The sequence below is a fragment of the Plecotus auritus genome (genome assembly GCF_963455305.1).
Source record: "Plecotus auritus genome assembly, chromosome: 7".
Taxonomy (NCBI): domain Eukaryota; kingdom Metazoa; phylum Chordata; class Mammalia; order Chiroptera; family Vespertilionidae; genus Plecotus; species Plecotus auritus.
Genome location: NC_137774.1, coordinates 14,161,555 through 14,181,082, shown reverse-complemented (window position 1 = coordinate 14,181,082; position 19,528 = coordinate 14,161,555). Strand labels below are relative to the sequence as shown.

Here is a 19,528-nt window from a genome sequence, read left to right as displayed (position 1 = left end):
GGGAGAGGGATAGAGAGATAGAAACATCGATGATGAGAAACATTTTGCTCTTTTGATCTAGCTCTTGTGATCAACAAACTCTATCAGTAGTCAACATTGGCACTGAAACACGGCAGCAGCTTAGTTCTAAATCTTCCAATTGTTCCCCTTGGAAATGATACAAAGGAAACAAAGGAGAGGAAAATTCCCTACAAATCTACAACTTCCCCTTCTGCAAACTCCAAACTATATTTAAGTGTGGCCTCAGCACATGAGATCAGCAGAACTGGTAAGAGAAGCTCTGGAGGTGCAGCAGGGAGACCCAGGGAGTCCTGAGGCCTCAGAGACTGACCGTAAATATCCATTCTTAGAAAAGAACCCCATTCCTAGTGTCAAGTGCTGTGAATAGGACTAAGTTTAAACAGGGAACAACACAGAGATGAAGTGAAGAAAGAAAGTAAAAAAAAAAGTCCCCAGGGGGACTTGGGGTGGTGGTGATGGTGACAGAGCTAAAAAAAAACCCCACCTTTCGTCTAGCCTGTTTGGCTCAGTGGCTGGAGCGTTGGCCTGTAGACTGAAGGATCTGAGGTTGGATTCAGGTCAAGGGTGCATGCCCGGGTTGTGGGCTAGATCCCCAATAGGGGACTTGCAGGAGACAGCCAATCGGTGATTCTCTCTCATCACTGATGTTTTTTATCTCTCTCTCCCTCTCCCTTCCTCTCTGTAATTAATAATCCTTTCTAATAAAGAGGGAATATGCTAATTGACCATCACTCCATCACAAGGTGGCTGCACCCACAGCTGAGGCCAAGTTCCCATCAGGAGCCTTAAGGAGCAATCAGCAGGGACCTGAGGCTACGCCCTCCCCCGCCCCTGTGGGGCTTGACAGGGGACCTCAGGCTGTGTCCCCCACCGGCAGGGCTTGACAGGGGACCTCAGGCCGCGCCCCCCATCCAGCAGGGCTTGACAGGGGACCTCAGGCTGTGCCCCCCGCCCTGGTGTCAGGCTGGGGGACCTGAGGCCATGCCCCCTGCCTGGCGGGGCTTGATGGGAGACCCCAAGGTGTGCTTCCCGTCCTGGTGCTGGGCTAGGGGACCTCTGGCTGCTCCCTCTGCCCCAGCACCAGGTCAGGGGACCTGAGGCTGCACCCCTCTGCCTGGCTGGGCTTGAAAGGGGACCTCAGGCTGTGCCCCCCACCCAGCGGGGCTTGACAAGGGACCTCAGAGGCGCACTCTCAGTGCTGGGTCGGGGGAACTCAGGCTGAGCCCCCCACCCAGCGGGGCTTGACAGGGCACCTCAGGCCGTGCCCCCCACCCAGCGGGGCTTGACAGGGGATCTCAAGGTGCACCCCTAGTGCTGGGTCGGGGGAACTCAGGCCAAGCCCCCCGCCCAGCAGGGCTTGATGGTGGACCTGAGGCTGCACCCCCCTGCCAGTGGGGGACCTGAGGCTGTGCCCCCCTCCCGGTGCTGGGCCAGGGGACCTGCGGCTGCGCCCCCCCCCACCTGGCAGGGCTTGATGGGGTACCTCAGGCCATGCCCCCCACCCAGTGGAGCTTGATGGGGGAACCTCAGGCCACGCCCCCCCCATTCTGGCGCCGGGCCAGGGGACCTGAGGCTACACCCCCTGCTCCGTGGGGCTTGACAAGGGTGGGACTGGCCAGGTCTGGATCTAGCCCAATGGAGGGGGGAGATGCGTCCGGGTCTGGGTCTCACACAATTTTGAGGCACATGTAGGTGGGTGGGGACTTGACTCTGGGTCGTGTGGTGTGCCCCAGACTCTGACAGGAGGAAAGTTTTCATATACATTTTACTAATTTTCTTTCATCTCTGACACTTCTATTATAGAGAAAGGGCAAATAGCAATATTAAATTACTTCCTCTAATTAATCCCCTTTTAATGTGCACGAATTTCGTGCATCGGGTCACTAGTCAATATATATATAGCACCACCTTTCAAAGGGGAAACAAATACTCTGAAGACAGTGCTATGTTCCTTGGAGACCAGTAAAAGAATCTACAGAGTTTAGGACAGAAATAAAAAGTCTTCTTGAATCAAGTCAGGTTCTGAGAGGCAAAGGAGATGTGGCTACACCATAATAAAGGAAGGAGAGTTTCTGGGCAACAAACCTTAAAACACTACCCTGGGCTTATATTCCTTTTCTACCACAACTCTGGCTAATAGCTGGTCCTGCAAATTCCAACTCATTCAAATATGAGTATCAAAATGGTATAAACACAGCACCTATTCAAAGACACTATCCTTAAAAACTGGAAAAACAGCAGTACAACTTCCTTATTGACAAGCAAAACATACCTGAAAATAATTTGCCACTGAAATAAGTGGAATTATGAGACAATTATACATGAAGTAAGGGGAAAAGAACACTTAATGAAACAATTGAAGCTACCTAAGAACACACAACAGCAAAGGAAGCACTGGGAAAGAGACGGCCAGACAACAGAAGGTGAAGGGGAACCAATAAAACTCAGGAAAAAAGAATAAATCATGTTAGAAATGAACTAAACTACATCATGAACACAGATACAAAAAATACTCAACAAAATTTTAGCAAATCAAATCCAGCAATTCATAAAAAAGCTAACATATCCCAACAAAATAGGATTTATCCCAGGAATACAAGATTGGTATAACATTAGAAAAATCAATGTAATCTGCTATATAATAGACTAAAAAAACTTCACATGATCATCTCACTAAATGAACAAGCACCTGACAAAATTCAATACTCAATAAAACTAAGCAAACTTGGAATAGAAGGGAACTCCCTCAACCTCCATGCAAAACCTATAGCTAACAATATGCTTACTGGTGAAAGACTGAATGCTTTCCCCATAGAATTAGAACATGACAGAAGTGTCCCTTCTTACCCACACCAACTCAACATTTACTGGCAATCCCAGATAGTATAGTCAGGAAAAAAAAGAAAAGAGAAGAAAAAAAGAAAAGGCGTAAGACAGAAAAGGAAAAAAATAAAGCTGTCTCTATTCACAGATAACATGACTTATCTATGTAGAAAATCTTTTAAAAAATATTTTTATTTATTTCAGAGAGGAAGAGAAAGGGAGAGAGAGATAGAAACATCAATGATGAGGGAGAATCATTGATTGATCTGGATCAAGTCCACAACCTGGTCATGTGCCCTTGACTGGAATTGAACCTGGGACCCTTCAGTCCACAGGCTGATGCTCTCTATCCACTGAGCCAAACCAGCCAGGGCTATGTAGAAAATCTTAAGGAATCTACAAAAGGGCTACTAGAACTAATAAGTGTGTTTAACAAAGTTGCAAAATACAAACTCAATATAGAAAAATCAATTATATTTCTATATACTAGCAATAAGATCTGTATGTGAAATTATGAAACAATGCAGAGAGAAATTAAAGACATCCTAGATAAACGGAGATATGTAACATGTTGATGGGTTAGAACACTCAATATTGTCTGATATCAATTCTCCTCCAAATTTATCTACACAGTCACTGTACTGAACCAAAATCCCAGCAAAGGACCTAAAATAGCCAAAACAATTTTAAAAAAAGAATAAGGTTGAATAGTTTATACTATCTGATTTCAAGACTTATTATGGGAAAAAAATTTACTTTGACTCTTACTTTATACTATATATAAAAATTACCTCTAAATGAATTATAAAAGTAAATATAGGAGTTAAATCTATATAACATGTCTATTAAAAAAAGATTGGTAATTATGGGTCTAACAAAAATTTCTAGCTAGAACACAAATAGCGTAAGCCATAAAATTTTTAAAAATTTAAGACACATATCTGGCAAAGGACTTTGTATCCAGAATATGTAAAAAATTTTAGCCCAGCTGTTGTGGCTCAGTGGTTGAGCATCAACCTATGAACCAAAAGGTCACTGGTTCGATTCCCGGTCGGGGTGCATGCCTGGGTTGTGGGCTTGATCTCCAGTGTGTGTGTGGGGGGGGATGCAGGAGTCAGCCAACAGGTGGATGGATGGATGTCTCTCTCTCTCTGTTCTACTCTCCCTCCCTCTCCCTTCCTCTCTCTAAAATCAGTTAAAAAAATGAAATTAAAATAAAAACAACTAGACCAAAACCAAATAGATCTTTCCTCTGTACCGTATACTGCTTCTGAATCACTCTACATGAAACAGTAATAGTAGAAATTAGGAATATAACTTGTCTCATAAAAAAAAAAAGGTCACAAGAGATATAGTGTAATTGGCTTTTCTTTGTCTGGAAATAAGCACAAATTCAAGACAAAACCAAAGGTGAAAGGGTAAAATTTAGAAATCATACAATTTACAAAATGAGTGAAAGAAGGAGCAAGGGAGTGGAAAGAGAGCAAGTTGGCCTCATCTGTCATAACTGAAGGTCAAAGATAACAAATCAAGTATAGAAATTTAAGCATACTTAAGAGTATAAAAGTAAATCCAAAGACAGTACTTATGACATTAATGGGGGAGAAGATATAGGTTACAGTAGGAAATTAATAGACTATCTATAGGAAGCAGGGACTACGAGTATTTTATAAAGGAAAAAGTATAACTATCAGAACCCAAAATAAAAACTTTTCTAAGCATCATACTATTTAAAGAAACAAAAGCAAAGACAAATAGGACTGAAAGTGTGAAGGTAGACAATGCAGACTGCCTTTATCCTATCTAATAACTAACAAAAGAGTAATATGCAAATTAACCATCACTCCGTTATACCCAAACCACGCCCACAAGCCAATCAGGAGCAAGTATGCAAATTAACCCAACCAAGATGGCTGCAGCCATGGAGAGAGCAGGAGGGAGGCTTGGGTTTCCCCGGCAATGGAGGAAGCCAAGCTTTCCACACACCCTGGCCGGCCCAGGTCTCCGCGTAAGGCTACAAAGTTTCAATTATAGAAGATAAATAAATCCCAACAAAAATGGCAGCAGCCACGGAGCTGGAAAGAGCAGGAGGCTAGGGTTGCCCGCAGTGATGGAGGAAGCCAAACTTCTGCAGCCCTGGCCGGCCCAGGCCTCTGCTTAAGGCTACAAAGTTTCAATTATAGAAGATACATAAATCCCAACAGAAATGGCTGCTGCCACAGAGCAAGCAGAAGGCTTGGCTCCGCTCCAGGCTACAAAGTTTCAATTGTAGAAGATAAATAAACCCCAGATACCAGGGCCTCCGCTTGGGTCACCAGGGGCCGTGGCCGGCCTGCAAACCACCACAGGCCCCTCGCCCAGGCCGCCCCACGCCCCAAGGGAACCCCCACCCTGATCCGGGACACCCTTCAGGGCAAACCAGCTGGCCCCCACCTGTGCACCAGGCCTCTGTCCTATCTAATAAAAGAGTAATATGCAGATTGACCATCACTCCAACACACAAGATGGCTGCCCCATGTGGTCAAAGCTCCTGCCCCCATGTGGACACAAGATGGCCACCACAAGATGGCCAGCTAGGGAGGGCAGTAGGGAGGGACCAGGCCTGCAAGGGAGGACAGTTGGGGGCGATCAAGCCTGCAGGGGAGGGCAGTTAGGGGTGACCAAGTCAGCAGAGGAGGGAAGTTGGGGGCGACCAGGCCTGCAGGGAAAGGCAGTTGGGAGGGACCCAGGCCTGCAGGGGAGAGCAGTTAGGGGTGACCAGGCCTGCAGGGGAGGGCAGTTAGGGGTGACCAGGCCTGCAGGGGAGGGCAGTTAGGCATCAATCAGGCTGGCAGGGGAGTGGTTAGGGGGTGATCAGGAAGACAGGCAGGCGAGCAGTTGGGAGCCAGCAGTCCTGGATTGTGAGAGGGATGTCCGACTGCCCGTTCAGGCCCAATCCCGGTGGTTTCGGAGAGGGTGCAGGCTGGGCTGAGGGACACCGCCCCCCCCATGCATGAATTTCGTGCACCGGGCCTCTAGTTACAATATATTTTCCCAACAGTTTTGGCCTTGAACATGGCCAGCTCCCTTAAAAGTGACTGGAAATATAACTGGTCTTGACAGAAAATACACACAGATTTTCTAGACACTTAAGTGATTTCTAATGTGCCAAACTTTCAAATCCAGTTAGTGCCAAATGATAAGACAGTAACTAATGTAAGTTGTTACTGACGAATTTTATTAAATTTATTTTAGGGGTCCAATTACTACTTTGTTAGAAACAAGTTTGAATATCTTGTGTTTATGAATAAACAGACCTGCCATCAAAGTCTAACAGCCAGTTTTCTTAATCACAATGAAAAATCAGTGATGTCTCAGAACTGCAGGACATCAACATTTTATGTCTTCATGTTCTCCTTATTAAAGCAGAGAATTCATGCTAAAAGCAGACTGTCAGCCTATATTTAATTACTCAACTAACCAGGTACACTGACTGTCTTCTATATTTTTTACATCAACCAAAGTCCATTTATCCCCACCAAAATGTGAGCTTTGGACACACATTGGTTTGGTTCACTACTCTAGTCTAAGTACCTTGAAATGTCTGGCACACAGATGCTAAACAATATTTGTTGAATGAGTAAATCGATTTCAATTAAAAATATTTTTTTAAAAAAACTGTTTTAGTAAAAACATTCTAGTCCTAGAATCCTTTAAGAAAGCATTAAGGTCTGGTTTCCTCTTTCTACAGGAATGAGTTTCCCAGCAAAATTCCCTAGGGCCTTCCGAGTTGAAGCTGACAACCGAGTAGATGTGCAACAGCCAGCATTCCCTCTACATCTAGCATTTGTCAACATGAGAATTTCCCCCCATCGTTAATGGAGCATTCTCTCATTGGACACAAGGTTCACATGAATCTAGTTGAGGACACTTATTTCTTACCTATTCTTGTTAAACTGGATTGCAAAGTCTGTCATATGCTGCAGAGCTTTGTTGGTGAAGTTCATTTCCATATAGATGTGCCCCTGACGATGAGTAAATGTTCCAGAAATCTCCAAGCCTTTGGCCTTTACTGCAGGCAGCCAGACCTGGAACACAGTATAGAGCTCAATGAAATTAGGTAAGATTTATCTCGATGCTATTTTTTAAAAATAAAGATGAAATTTCACTTCCTTAGATAATTATGGTGATTTTGTTAGTAGCTTTGGTGAAAGGCTTAAAAGGGAAGACATTGAATCTACTAATAAAAATGCATGTTTATAATCTTTGAAGGCTTTTTTATATCATTATTAATAATCTCCTTAAGGGCAAGGACTATGTCTAATGTATACTTTTAATTAGTTTCCAGTAAATAGTAAGAACTCAGATGTTGCTTAAATAATCTGAATACCTATTTTCTTTAAATAATTCATTCATTACCCACCCCTGGCCCCCAAACTACAGTAAAGGTAGTTTCCCTTTTTTAATTTCTATGTGAGCATGACATCAGTAAAGCTGAGACTAAAAGAACACCAATGACAAAAACCTACATCAGAACTCTATAAAGGTACACCAAATTTAAACAGGCACTCTAGAATCCATATGTAGTATCAATGGAAAGGGGGAATGTAAGGAATGAGAAATAAAAATATTACTTCTCTATATTTTCCCCCTGTGGTATTACATATCAAATTTATACTAGATTGACTGCAGTGTCGACAAACTAGACAATATTTCTAAGCATGAGAACAAAACTCAAATACTTAGTAATGCCAATTTTAACTCTAATTATAAAAATGGTTACAGTACTTCCTATTGCTAAGTTTAAGGACACCTTTCATCTTTTTCTTAAATCATGCAAAACAAGGGCCAAAACCTTGAATTTATTATCAGTGGAAGTAACACAAATGATAGAAACTAAGTAATTCAGGTCATGTCCATTAAGAAAGTGTTGCTTTGCCCTGCCGGTGTGGCTCAGTAGTTGAGCACCAACCTATGAACCAGGAGGAGGTCACGGTTTGATTCCCAGTCAGGGCACATGCCTGGTTTGTGGGCTTATTCCTCAGTAGAGGGTGTGCAGGAGGCAGCTGATCAATGATTCTCCCATCATTGATGTTTCTATCTTTCCCTCTCCCTTCTTCTCTGAAATCAAATATATATATTAGAGGCCCGATGCACGAAGATTCGTGCAAGAATGGGCCTTCCTTCCCCAGGCTGCCGGCAGTCTTCGCTCTGGCCGGAGCCACCTTTCCGCTCTAGCCTGGAGCTGCCTTTCCGCCTTCCCATGCTGCCCAGAGGCCTGGAGTGGCTGGGGTTGTGCAGACACCTGCATTGTCGGCATGGTGACGATGCAAGTGTCCCGCCCCCTGCTGCTGGGCGCGTGTATGCAAATTAAGCCACTATCTTTGTTGGGTTAATTTGCATACTCACTCCTGATTGGCTGATGGGCATCGTGAAGGTATGGTCAATTTACAACTTTCTCTTTTATTAGTGTAGATGAAAGTGTTGTTTTACTTACAGCTTTAGGAGCCACATATCCACCATGTACCATGCCTATCCCTGTAGAGAGTTCAAATAGATCATTCAGACCACTGCTGACCACAGCAGGAGTAGGTGAAGGAGCAAAGGTTGCAGGCACTGATGATGGAATGAAGGATTGTCCCACCTGCAGAGAAAAACAGGGGAGGGGAGCAGATCAGGAAGAACAGATTAATAGCCCTTACAATGTTTCTACATATTTTAGTAATACTGATAAATCAATAAGAACACACCATAATCACAATATTATTAGGAGTTGAATTAGTATATTCTTTGTCCTTTTAATCATCATTGATAAGATAAACACTCTTTAGAGGTTCTATCAAGAGAAAGTAATCAGTAGGATTAGAAACACAGTGATCAAGATTTATTTGTTTCCAATTTTAGCTTCCATGATTCTGTGCAAAAGGCCTATAAGTACCCTATAGAAGAAAAGTTTCTTTCTACAGAAAGAAGAAGCATCCAACTTAGACAGCAGATCCATTCCCACTTGGGTCCAGGCAAGTCTTATTTCCCCTTTTAGACATAAATATCTAGGAGGAAACTCTCCTGTGGGAGGAGGATATTCCCATCCCCAAACTAACTTACAAGGAGAGTCTCACTCTGAGCCCAACTGACTCTGTCAAGTATTTTAAGATGACACCAGAGAATAAAGGTATTAGCCAGTCGAGATGGGAGGTTCCATTTAGCTCTCTAATGTCAGGAAAACAAAGATCTGTGTAAACACCAGAGTGCCAATCCCTAAAGATGCCCCTATACCACATGTGATGTATGACCCCCAAAGATTCCAAGTATCCTATGCTACTCTCTAGTCTTCATATACTGCTATAAAAGTTTTGGTGTATAGTGCTAGATAGTGGTGGCTGGTCTGAGAATGTGTGCATAGGAAAGGCATCAAACAGGGGGCAGCGCATCCCATGGTAAAAAAAAATGGATGGCACTTACTGCCGGACTTCCTCCAATGCCCCCGCCAAGGTCACTGCCAAGCTGAAAGAGAGAAAGGAGAGAGAGAAGAGAGAGGTAGAGTTCATTTAACTAAGTACTAGATGCCCATACAGAATCTATAAATTGCTCTACCAAGTTTCTGGAATACATGCTCTTCAATTGTGTCCCAAAGCTGAAAGAATTTCTAGACTGCAGAGAAATATGTCCTAGGGCAGTGGTCGGCAAACTGTGGATCGCAAGCCGCCATGGTTTGCTGCTCTGTTGGCTAATGAGTTTGCCGACCACTGTCCTAGAGGAACCAAGTAATGACAGTGATGGTGTGTAGGAGTTTGGAGAAAACTTGGAAAGAAGATGGAGCTGGGACATCTTAGAGATGTTTCAGATCCAATCTTTCCAAAGGGGTACATAGGCACAAACCCAAACAGAAATTTAAAAATCTGCATATTTAAAAAAGCTCTACCTTCAAGCAGTAGTATTTTTTAAAAATATATTTTAATTGATTTCATAGAGGAAGGGAGAGGGAGAGAGAGATAGAAACGTCAATGATGAGAGATGATCATTGATCGGCTGCTTCCTGCAAGCCCCCTACTGGGGATCAAGCATGCAACCCGGGCATTTGTCCTTGATCGGAATTGAACCTGGGACCCTTTAGTTCACAGGCTGACACTCTATCCACTGAGCCAAACCAGCCAGGGCCAAGCAACAATATTTTGAAAATATTTTATTTTTTCTTTGCTGCCCCTCTGAGAAGGTGGGAACCAAACCAGTATTGGGTTGTAATTTTAAGCTGTAAAAATTACAGGGGGAACAAGAGTGGTTTTTAGAGTTTAGAACTTTCCTAAGAAAGAAAACAGCTGGGATAGGAAGATATTCTATTTGGTGAGGAAGTGGGAATGCAAATCTCGCTCACAGTCAATACTACTGAGAAATACTGTGATTTATTTGGAGGTCATGTAAAATGACGCTGACTATTGGAGAATTAGCCTAATTTAATTAGCTAGGTGGCAGGAAAATAATTCTGCATGGTCTCAGTCTCGGCCCTCCCTGCCCCTGCAGGGTTCTTATATAATTCACCCTGAAGTCAGTCTTCCACAACAAAGCATTAAAGAAGAACTAAAGCTGAGAATAGCTGGCATGGAAAAAAAACAAAACACACATATACACACAATTAATGATGCTGTTTAAAAAGCAAAAAAACACCCTTTTTTGCTATTGTTCCACATTTGCTTCCTCCTTAGTTCTCACTGTGCATCTAAAATACCTCTTTGAACCACCAAAGGCTTGTGTCTGCTTTACAAAACAATGTTCCCTTTATTGTCTGTCATTTGGTGTAGAAACTTGGAAATCTTGGTACTGGGATTGTGCTAAAAAACAAAATTGCAGCCCTGTTCAGTTGTGCTCAATGGTTAGAACAGCCGTGGGCAAACTACGGCCCGCGGGCTGGCCGTTCTATCCGGCCCGCGGAGCCGAAAGAGCGGAGGGTTCTCTTGCTCTCCCCTCTGCTTCTTTACTTTGAATTTATATTAGTTCACACAAACACTCCATCCATGCTTTTGTTCCGGCCCTCCGGTCCAGTTTAAGAACCCATTGTGGCCCTCCAGTCAAAAAGTTTGCCCACCCCTGGGTTAGAACATCAGCCCATGGACACAAGGGTCGCGGGTTCCCGGTCAAGGGCATATACCTTGGTTGCAGGTTAGATCCCTGACCCTGGTTGGGGCTCCTGCAGAAGGCAACCAGTTGATGTCTGTCTGTTTGTTGATCTCTCTCTCTCCTCCCCTCTCCTCCCTCCCTTTCAATCTCTCTAAAAATCAATAGAAAAAATATCCTCGAATGAAAATTAAAAAAATTTTTTTTTCATTGGTCTTCAGGATTTGGGAAAGATTTATCTTCTCAATGAACAGATAAACAGGGTGGCCAAACTCTAAAACATAATCTATACTGAAAAATAGTAAGACCTCTAACAAAGTCTTGTTTCCACCATGACAGAAAATAACCCCCGGCAGGTGCTTCTAACTGGCATTAATAAGCATGTTCTGCTCTAAGCTACAGAGTACTCCAAACCTCTCCAGAATCTGGTTAGACATGGAACAAAAGTCACATGCATAAATAAGTAAAAAGGTCATCATAAATAATAATTTGAATAACTGTAAAAGTATGAAAGAAAAAAAAGATACATCTACTTTCTCACACATATCACACATCTGCAGCATGGCATAAAAAAAGCATGAAATTCCTTTTATTTAAGCAAATACTGATGTAATGTTAACTGGGATACAGGCACTTCAGGCAATGAAGAGAATACACAGATGAATAAAACCCAGACTTTGCCCACTGGCAGGAGAAATAAAACACGAACAGAATATTAAGAGTAAAAAAGAGAAGTTCTGAAGGGAGAGCCTCCTTCTGGCTGAAGATAATAAAAAGAAGCTTCAAAAAGGTGGTAGTGTGGGATTATAAAAGGCAAAAATGGGGGGTTATTTCTTGAATGGAATGAACAAAGTCTGAAAAACACATACACAAATAAAAGCAAGATCAAGGAGGAGTATGGTTCAATTAAACCGGAGCACAGGATAGCTATGGGGGGAGGGTAGCGGGGGGAGGAAAGTTGTAGAAAATAAGTCTGCAAAGGTAGGCTGATTACAAGGTGTTTTTAGTTTTTATTCATAAAAAACCTGGAATTTCTTAGACTAAAATTCAAGTGTTCTAAGAGTACTAATAATTACTTCAATTGTGTTTCATTAACTATGGTTTTTAGCTTTAGATACACAATGTGTGTGTGTGGGGGGGGGAGGGGGCGGACAGAAATTAAAAAAATAGTGATGTCATGCCTGAGTCTTACCCCAGAGATGGTTTAATTGTTCTGGGTGTAGCCTGAGCATCAGAATTTTGAAAAGCTTCCCTAGTGATTCTTATGCACAGACAAGGTTGAAAAACATTGCCTTAGAGAATTAACTATTATTTGAACTCGATTCATCTGTTCAGAGATGACTTTGAAGCTAATTCTTAAATAAAAAGGAAGTAAGGAACCTGAGTAGAAAGAAAAACGCTTCCTATGGACAGGGAAAATGCAAAATGTCTCATTTGTCCTGATACTTTGATCTGGTTTTGTGACTTTCTAATGGGTTAACTCCTTCCTTCTTCCTCCCACCATTGTCTTCCCTTCTGGTCAGGTTTACCATCCAAGCTTGAAAGAAATGGAATTCTTTAGAAGGACTTGGTTGGCACTCATTGGCAAGAAAAACAACAACAACACACTGAAAGAGAAAGAGCAGTTTTATCAAATATGCTGAATTCAAGAAAAGCCCTTGAGAAAAAGACCCTCACCGACAGTGTTTAGGTCAAAAGAAATAAAGCCCAATTATAGCCCTTATTTTCTTAGCTATCCATCTTATTATCTCTGAGTATATGAACATTATCTTAGCTGGAAAAGATCCGAATGTACTCTCCCCCTCCTCAGGCCAGTTGTCAATTTAATTTAAAACCAAGGAAGAAACTAAAAAGAAATCCCGATATTCATTTCTTTATGTTCAGTATAGCAGATACAATTCAGCTAGAATCAAGAACTCTGATCTTACAAGAGAGGATCCAGGACTATTAGAGACATGAGGCCAGAAATATAAAGGCTCACCTAACTATGCTATATGTCCAGAGAGCAAAGGGAAAGGAAAATTTCAGTATGTTTTCTAACTAGCAAAACTAAAGCTTTTTCAGCACTGTTCTTCTCGACTGAAAAAGATTCTAAGGAACATTATTATCCTCCTCTCTGAAAATATGACAACGGTAATTGCAGTGATGGCATGAGTGACTAATAGGGAGATGTCAGCAAGATGGGAGCGAATTATGCAGTGAGTGGCTTCTCTTATCTACTGTGACAAGCTGAATGATGCAGATATTAATCAAGAAAGAAAATGAAAACTAGAAAGCTGAACAAAACCCAGGAAAGTTGTCGTCATATAGCCTGAACTAGCTATTAACCATTTCAGTGAGTTGCTGGTATTATATGGAGTCAGATGAGATTTATCTGTTTGGCAATACTTATCAGGCAGGGTACAAAATCAGTAAAACTAGGATTTGTAAAAATTCAGTGATATCTGTTATCCAGTGAGCTGTTGAAAGCCAGGAATGAAATGTGGTAGGTATGTAAGACATGGCTGTAATCTCAACCTGAGGTGTCCAGATTCTGTGTTTTAAGTGTCTCTCTGAAGCTGTCCACTTCCCATCGTCCCCGTATTGCCTTACTCAGACTATTTTCTCTACAAAGGAAATAATGTCACCTATAGGCCAAATAAACCAGAATGCGGGAAGATGAAGGATGGCGAGGTGCCAACTTCAGGAAAAGAATATCTCAGCCCTGGCTGATGTGGCTCAGTTGGTTGAGCATTATCCCGAGCACCAAAAGGTCACTGGTTGGATTCCTGGTCAGGGCACAGGCCCAGGTTACAGGTTTGATTCGTACAGAAGGCAGCCGGTTGATGTTTCTCTCTCTCTGTCTCTCTCGAAAACCAATAAAAACAAAAAAAGATACTTATTTAAAAAAAAATAAAGAGTATTTCAAATGCTAAAAATTGAGAAATTTTCCTAAAGTTCTGTAGCTGATAACCAAGTCCAAATGTTCTACTAGAGGTATAGTAGAACTCCAATCCCCAATCTAGATCATAGTAGTTGCAGTCATTAAATGGTACTTAGAATAGTACTAATATTTGGCCACTTTATTATGCCAGGAGTAGTGCTGAACAGGGCTCAGTTCATGCTGAACTACACAACAATGTGTCCTTGCAATGTTAGTTCAGTAACTGGATGGAAAACTGTGATTTCATGGTGACCCATTATAACTTATGAGCTAAAGGGACTTCAGTATAATTACATGAGCTCTGCAGCACAGCCAGGATGAGCCAAAAGTTAGAGGTGAGTTTGCATATAGTTCTAGCTCATCTAGATCAAAAGGAAAAACCCTCGATCCAATGGTAATATGTTACAATAGCAGAACTATATAGAAGATCTATAAGGAAACAGGTCTGCCTGACTCCAAGAAAAGAGAAAAAAATCTTTTATAAAAGTTTATCAACTGAACCTTGGCTGGTGTGACTTAGTTGGTTGGAGCATCGTCCATACACCAAAAGGTGGGGGGTTCGATCCCCGGTAAAGGCCCGGACTGGAAGCAACCGATCTATGTTTCTCTCTCATTGATGTTTCTTTCTCTCTCTCTTTTCATTCCTCTTTCTAAAATTCAATGAAAAAACAAAACACAGCATATCCTCAGCTGAGGTTTTTTTAAAAAAAGTTTATCAACGGAGATGGCCGCTGAGCAGACACACACACAAATTCCAAATTTTTTCAAAATATCACAACAATCTGGATTAGATGTATTTGAGATACATCTAACCAGTCCAAAGTACCTTCCTGCTTCTAAAACTGTGGAGTTGTCCAAGTATCTAAAGACATTCTCTTAAGTAGAGGTGTAGATCTTAAGCTCAGATATTTCTTTGCTCCCATCTATAGTTATTTGCTACTTTCCAGAACTGATTTAACTGAAGGGAGTCTAAGGAATGCTTCAGGTTAGTTTACTGACAGCTCTGTTATTCTGACTCAGAACAGAATGATGTACAAACAGTATACAAAGAGTCCATCACAAACAATAAAACTTATACCAAAACCCTATTGGTGTCAAAAATATCAATCTGTATTTTTCCTATTAGGGTTTTAGATTTTAGAAGGCACAATTCATCTCCTAGGTGAAAGTATGATTTTCAGCTGTTGGGCTGCAAATTTTAATTTGATCTTCAAAAGGCTATTCAAAAAAGCATCATAAACTATAATCAAATTGGTGAAAGAATCTGTAACCATGCAAAAGCTATTCAACTAATGGCTGAGAACAGCCTTAATGTGAAATGGCATAAATGAATTTATATCATACAAAACTATCAGGATACTCAACTTTAAAGAAAAAAAGGCTTATATAAGCAGAAAAGTAGGAGGATGTAACAGATTAGTTCTTGAGATGGAACAGAGAACAGTATGTGACAAAAAGTCCTCAGAATGGCCACTACCAGTTTCTTAAGTCAAACAATTTCATGTTGAATATGGTAAAAACCCACAAGAGAAGCTCTACATCTCATTTTCCTTTGTAGTACTTACTACCTGACCATACACGGTGAGGCAAAAGTATGTGAAATACAGTTTATTCTTATTTTTTTTAATTAGTTATCGTATTATTTTCCGTATGAACAACTGTAAATCTACTTTTGCCCCACCCTGTATATTTGTCATCTGTCTGCCTCCCACTAGAATATAAGCTTGTAAGGACTCATCACAACTATATCTGCAGTACATAGAACAGAGCCTGTCATAGAATATTTACTGAGTGAGTGAGTATCCTACTAACCATGAAAACAGGACTATTGGCAATATTATTTCTTAGGGAAAAAATTTTGAAATAAATCATTTTACTGGAGAAAATTATCCCAAAATCAACAGAAGGCTGACACAATTGTTTCATCAACTGGTCTAAAGCATCATATATGCATCAATCTTGCCAACACACATGAACAGAACCAATTGGGGGAAGGGGAGGGAAGGATGCCCCTACACAAGGCCAAAGCCCTTTCAAGAGAGGAAACATATTGTCTGAGTAGTTTTGACAACCAGTTTTCAGCAAAACAATGTCCTGAACATCATTTATTTGCCCTGAAAGTACTAGTGCTTTATATCACAACTCATCGATGTGATTCTGTGGCTCTACTTAAAAGTGGGTAAGATGAACAATCTTGTCCCTTTTGCTGCAAAATAGATATATAAACTTATCCAGTCCGCCTTTCTATGTATAAATACACTTCTACAGTCCTTCTTAAACTTTCATGTGCCTCCGACTGGCATACTAATCCAAACTCATACACCCAGGGCACAGAGAGGCCTAGGGCAAACAAACCTTGTGTTTTATCTTAAACATTCACACTGCCTTAACACATCAGTGTTTAGTCTATGTTTACATTACTTACCATCAAGTAAGACTGACATCGCAAGACAATGAGCCAAGTTTATTCTGCAGCTTCAGATGCACCCTACACTATTCTGTGTACTTCAGAGATTGTGTACCCCAGTTTGAGAAGGACCAAAGGTAAGTAAGACTAGATTCTATTCCAGAAGATGACAATAACAAATAAACAGGAACAATCACAGGGTAGTGGAAAAGATATAAACTCTGATGTTTTGAAAAAGTTCTGGGTTCAAATCCCAACACTTAGCACATTGCGGACCAGTAGTTTTATTGCTAGCTTTACCCAGTGGCCAGATAAGTTTCTATTGAACGAGAACAAAAAATGTTTTACATAAATGTTAAAGGCATGCTTTAAAATTAAAGCATTTGAAGTTATTACATGTTCTTACCAGTTAATATCTTTTTAAAGTATGATACTTTGTAAAACACTGTGTAATATGAAGCGAGAATTCTCGTGATCCGTCCGCAATGTGTTATGACTTATTTGCATGGAAAATAGTATGGAGTCTCCTCAAAAAATTAAATATGGAACTGCCATTTGACCCAGTAATCCCACTTCTAGTAATATAGCCTAAGACAGCAGTTGCCAACCAGTGGTCCACAGACACCTGAAATACTAATCAGAAAGAATGTATGCACCCCTATGTTCATAGCAGCAAAATTTATTATAGCTAAGATCTGGAAACAGCACAAGTGCCCAGTAGTAGATGAGTGGATACAAAAGCTGTGGTACATTTATACCATGGAATACTATGCAGCAGTAAAAAAGAAGGATCTCTTACCCTTTGAGACAGCATGGAGGGACCTGGAGAGTATCATGGCTAAGTGAGATAAGTCAGTCAGAGAAAGACAAGTATCACATCATTGAACTCACATGTGGAATCTAAGTAACAAAATAAACTGATGAACAGAATGGATCCAGAGAGATGGAAGCACGGAACAGAGTGCAGAATCTCGGAGAGAAGGCAGGGGAGGGGAGGATCAATCAAGGACCTTGCATGCATATATGCATAGCACACGGACACAAATAATGGGTCAGTGAGGGCCTACGGCGGGGGTGCGGGTTGGAGGGGTTCAATGGGGAAAGAAGGGGGCATATGTAATACGTTCAACAATAAAGGATCATTAAAAAGAAAGAAAAAGAAAATACTTATTTGCTATGTGACCTCCAATTTTCTATAAAATGAAGCTCAATTTTAATTACTTTGCAGGGTTATTTTGAGGATTAGAAATGATAAAAGTTCTAACACAGGGACTGGCACAGACATAGATACTTAATAATTGGTAATTATTCCCTTGACTGCCAGAGACCAACCTTGACTAAATCCATGCACTGATTTAAAAAATAAATAAATAAATAAATAAATAAATAAATAAATAAATAAATAAAAATTAGTGGTTATAGAAGTCACACTGAAGAACTTCCCAGGCAAAAGTGGGCCACAATTTACAAACACCTCTCCACAACACTACCAACTCTAAAATAAGCTCTGAAATCACTACAAATCTATTCCAGAGGAAGAAATATAAAAACCAAAACTAGGCCTGGCTGGTATGCTCAGTGGTTAGAGCATCGTCCTGCACACCAGAGGGTCACAGGTTCAATTCCTGGTCAAGGGCACATACCTGGGTTGCAGGTCTGATACCAGCCCCCTTGGTTGTGGGCGCATGTGAAAGGCAACCAATCTATGTGTCTTTGTCACATGGATGTTTCTCTCTCTCCCCCGCTCTTCCACTCTCTCTAAAAACCAATGGGAAAAATATCTTCATGTGAGGATTAACAAAAAAAGAAAAAAGAAAAAGAAGAAATAGAGAAGGAGGTTTTGAAAAGCATGCAGTGGAGTCAGGAAAAGGCAGTTTCTCCTCTATTCCACTCCATTCCAGCTAGGCACACCGAGAGCACATTCCCCAGGCAGGAAACCCTTCGTCAGCATGAAGGGCTCTCTGGATAATGCTTCCTTTCCATTTTTGATGTACAATAGCACCATTTTTCTAAGTAGAATAATACACAGCACCTTGGATGAACAAAAGGTTATAATTTAGCCAAGGCCTCTGCTGATGCCTGAAAGTAAAGGCAGCAAATAATTGAGATGAAATGACTACTTTAGTGATTCTCAGAGATATCAGACTTATTCCAGATGGTTATCTTTATTACATGTATGCAAGAATTATATACATGGGCATCAGGTCACCTTCTACACTACAAACCAGAAAGATTTACCCTGTGGAAAAATAACCTTAGATGAGCAGTTTCTTAAGATTCGGTATCAGAGGCCTCAAAAGATACATACATAGTTTTTAAATCAAAGAACAAAAAAACCCAAGTAACTACTTTAGTAAGCCTACATCTGAATAGTACACCACCATGCTTTACATACAGAACAGAGTAAGTTCCATTACCTGAATTCATTCTACATCAAGGCAACAGTTTATACTAAAAGAAGGAGGAAATTTATCTGTAGACTTCAAGCAAAAGAGAATACTGTAGTCCCCCCATTATCTGCAGGGGAATCCATTCCAAGATCCCCAGTGGATGCCTGAAACAGCAGATAGTACCAAACACTATATATGCAATATTTTTTCCTATAATACATTCTATGATAAAGTTTAATTTATAAATTAGGCACAGTAAGACATTCACAATAATAAAAAAACAGAATAATTATAACAATATACTGTAATAAAAGTTATGTGAATATAGTCTCTCTCTCTCCGATAACCAACCTGATCATTGAGATGGCTACTAAGAGACTAACAGGTAGGTAGTGTGGCTACACTGGACAAAGGAACAATTCATATCTGGGTGGGAGAGCATGAGATTTCATCACATCTATATACATATAAAAAGCCAGCGACCAGAACGCTGTAACGACCAGAATGACCGGTTGCTATGATGCCCAATGCGGCTAGCAAAGCGGACCAATCTGGGGTGGGGCTGGCCAGCCAACCTCCCACAGCCTCTCCCCCAGGCTGGCCCTGCTCCCAAACAGCCTTTCCCACCCCATCAAGGGCGGGGCAGCTGGCCAACCCCTTCCAATAGGGGGCAGGGCTGGCGGGCCAACCTCCTGCAGCCCCTCCAATTGGCCCCCCGACCACATTCGGGAGCGGGGGCCTGCCAGCCCACCACCACAGCCCCCTCTCCTGGCTGGCCCCACCCCCAATCAGCCCTCACCACCCCGATTGGCCCGCAGCCCTTTCCCCCAGTCAGATCCGCCCCCGATTGCCCCCTGCTTCCAATCAGGGGCAAGG

The 19,528-nt window shown here is 41.6% G+C and overlaps 1 protein-coding gene across 5 annotated transcripts in view; it reads right to left on the bottom strand.

The window, feature by feature from the left end:
* The window catches only part of AP2B1 (adaptor related protein complex 2 subunit beta 1), a 114,675-nt gene that overhangs the window by 38,313 nt on the left and 56,834 nt on the right, over positions 1-19,528 (bottom strand). For 4 of the 5 annotated variants that reach the window (XM_080682045.1, XM_080682044.1, XM_080682046.1 and 1 more), the window contains 3 exons: positions 9,286-9,327; positions 8,321-8,467; positions 6,766-6,911 (listed from right to left, as the gene is read on the bottom strand). In XM_080682045.1, coding sequence (XP_080538171.1) covers positions 6,766-6,911; positions 8,321-8,467; positions 9,286-9,327 — 335 coding nt within the window. The remainder of the gene's footprint in view (positions 1-6,765; positions 6,912-8,320; positions 8,468-9,285; positions 9,328-19,528) is intronic. The other variant, XM_080682048.1, reaches the window with a different exon arrangement.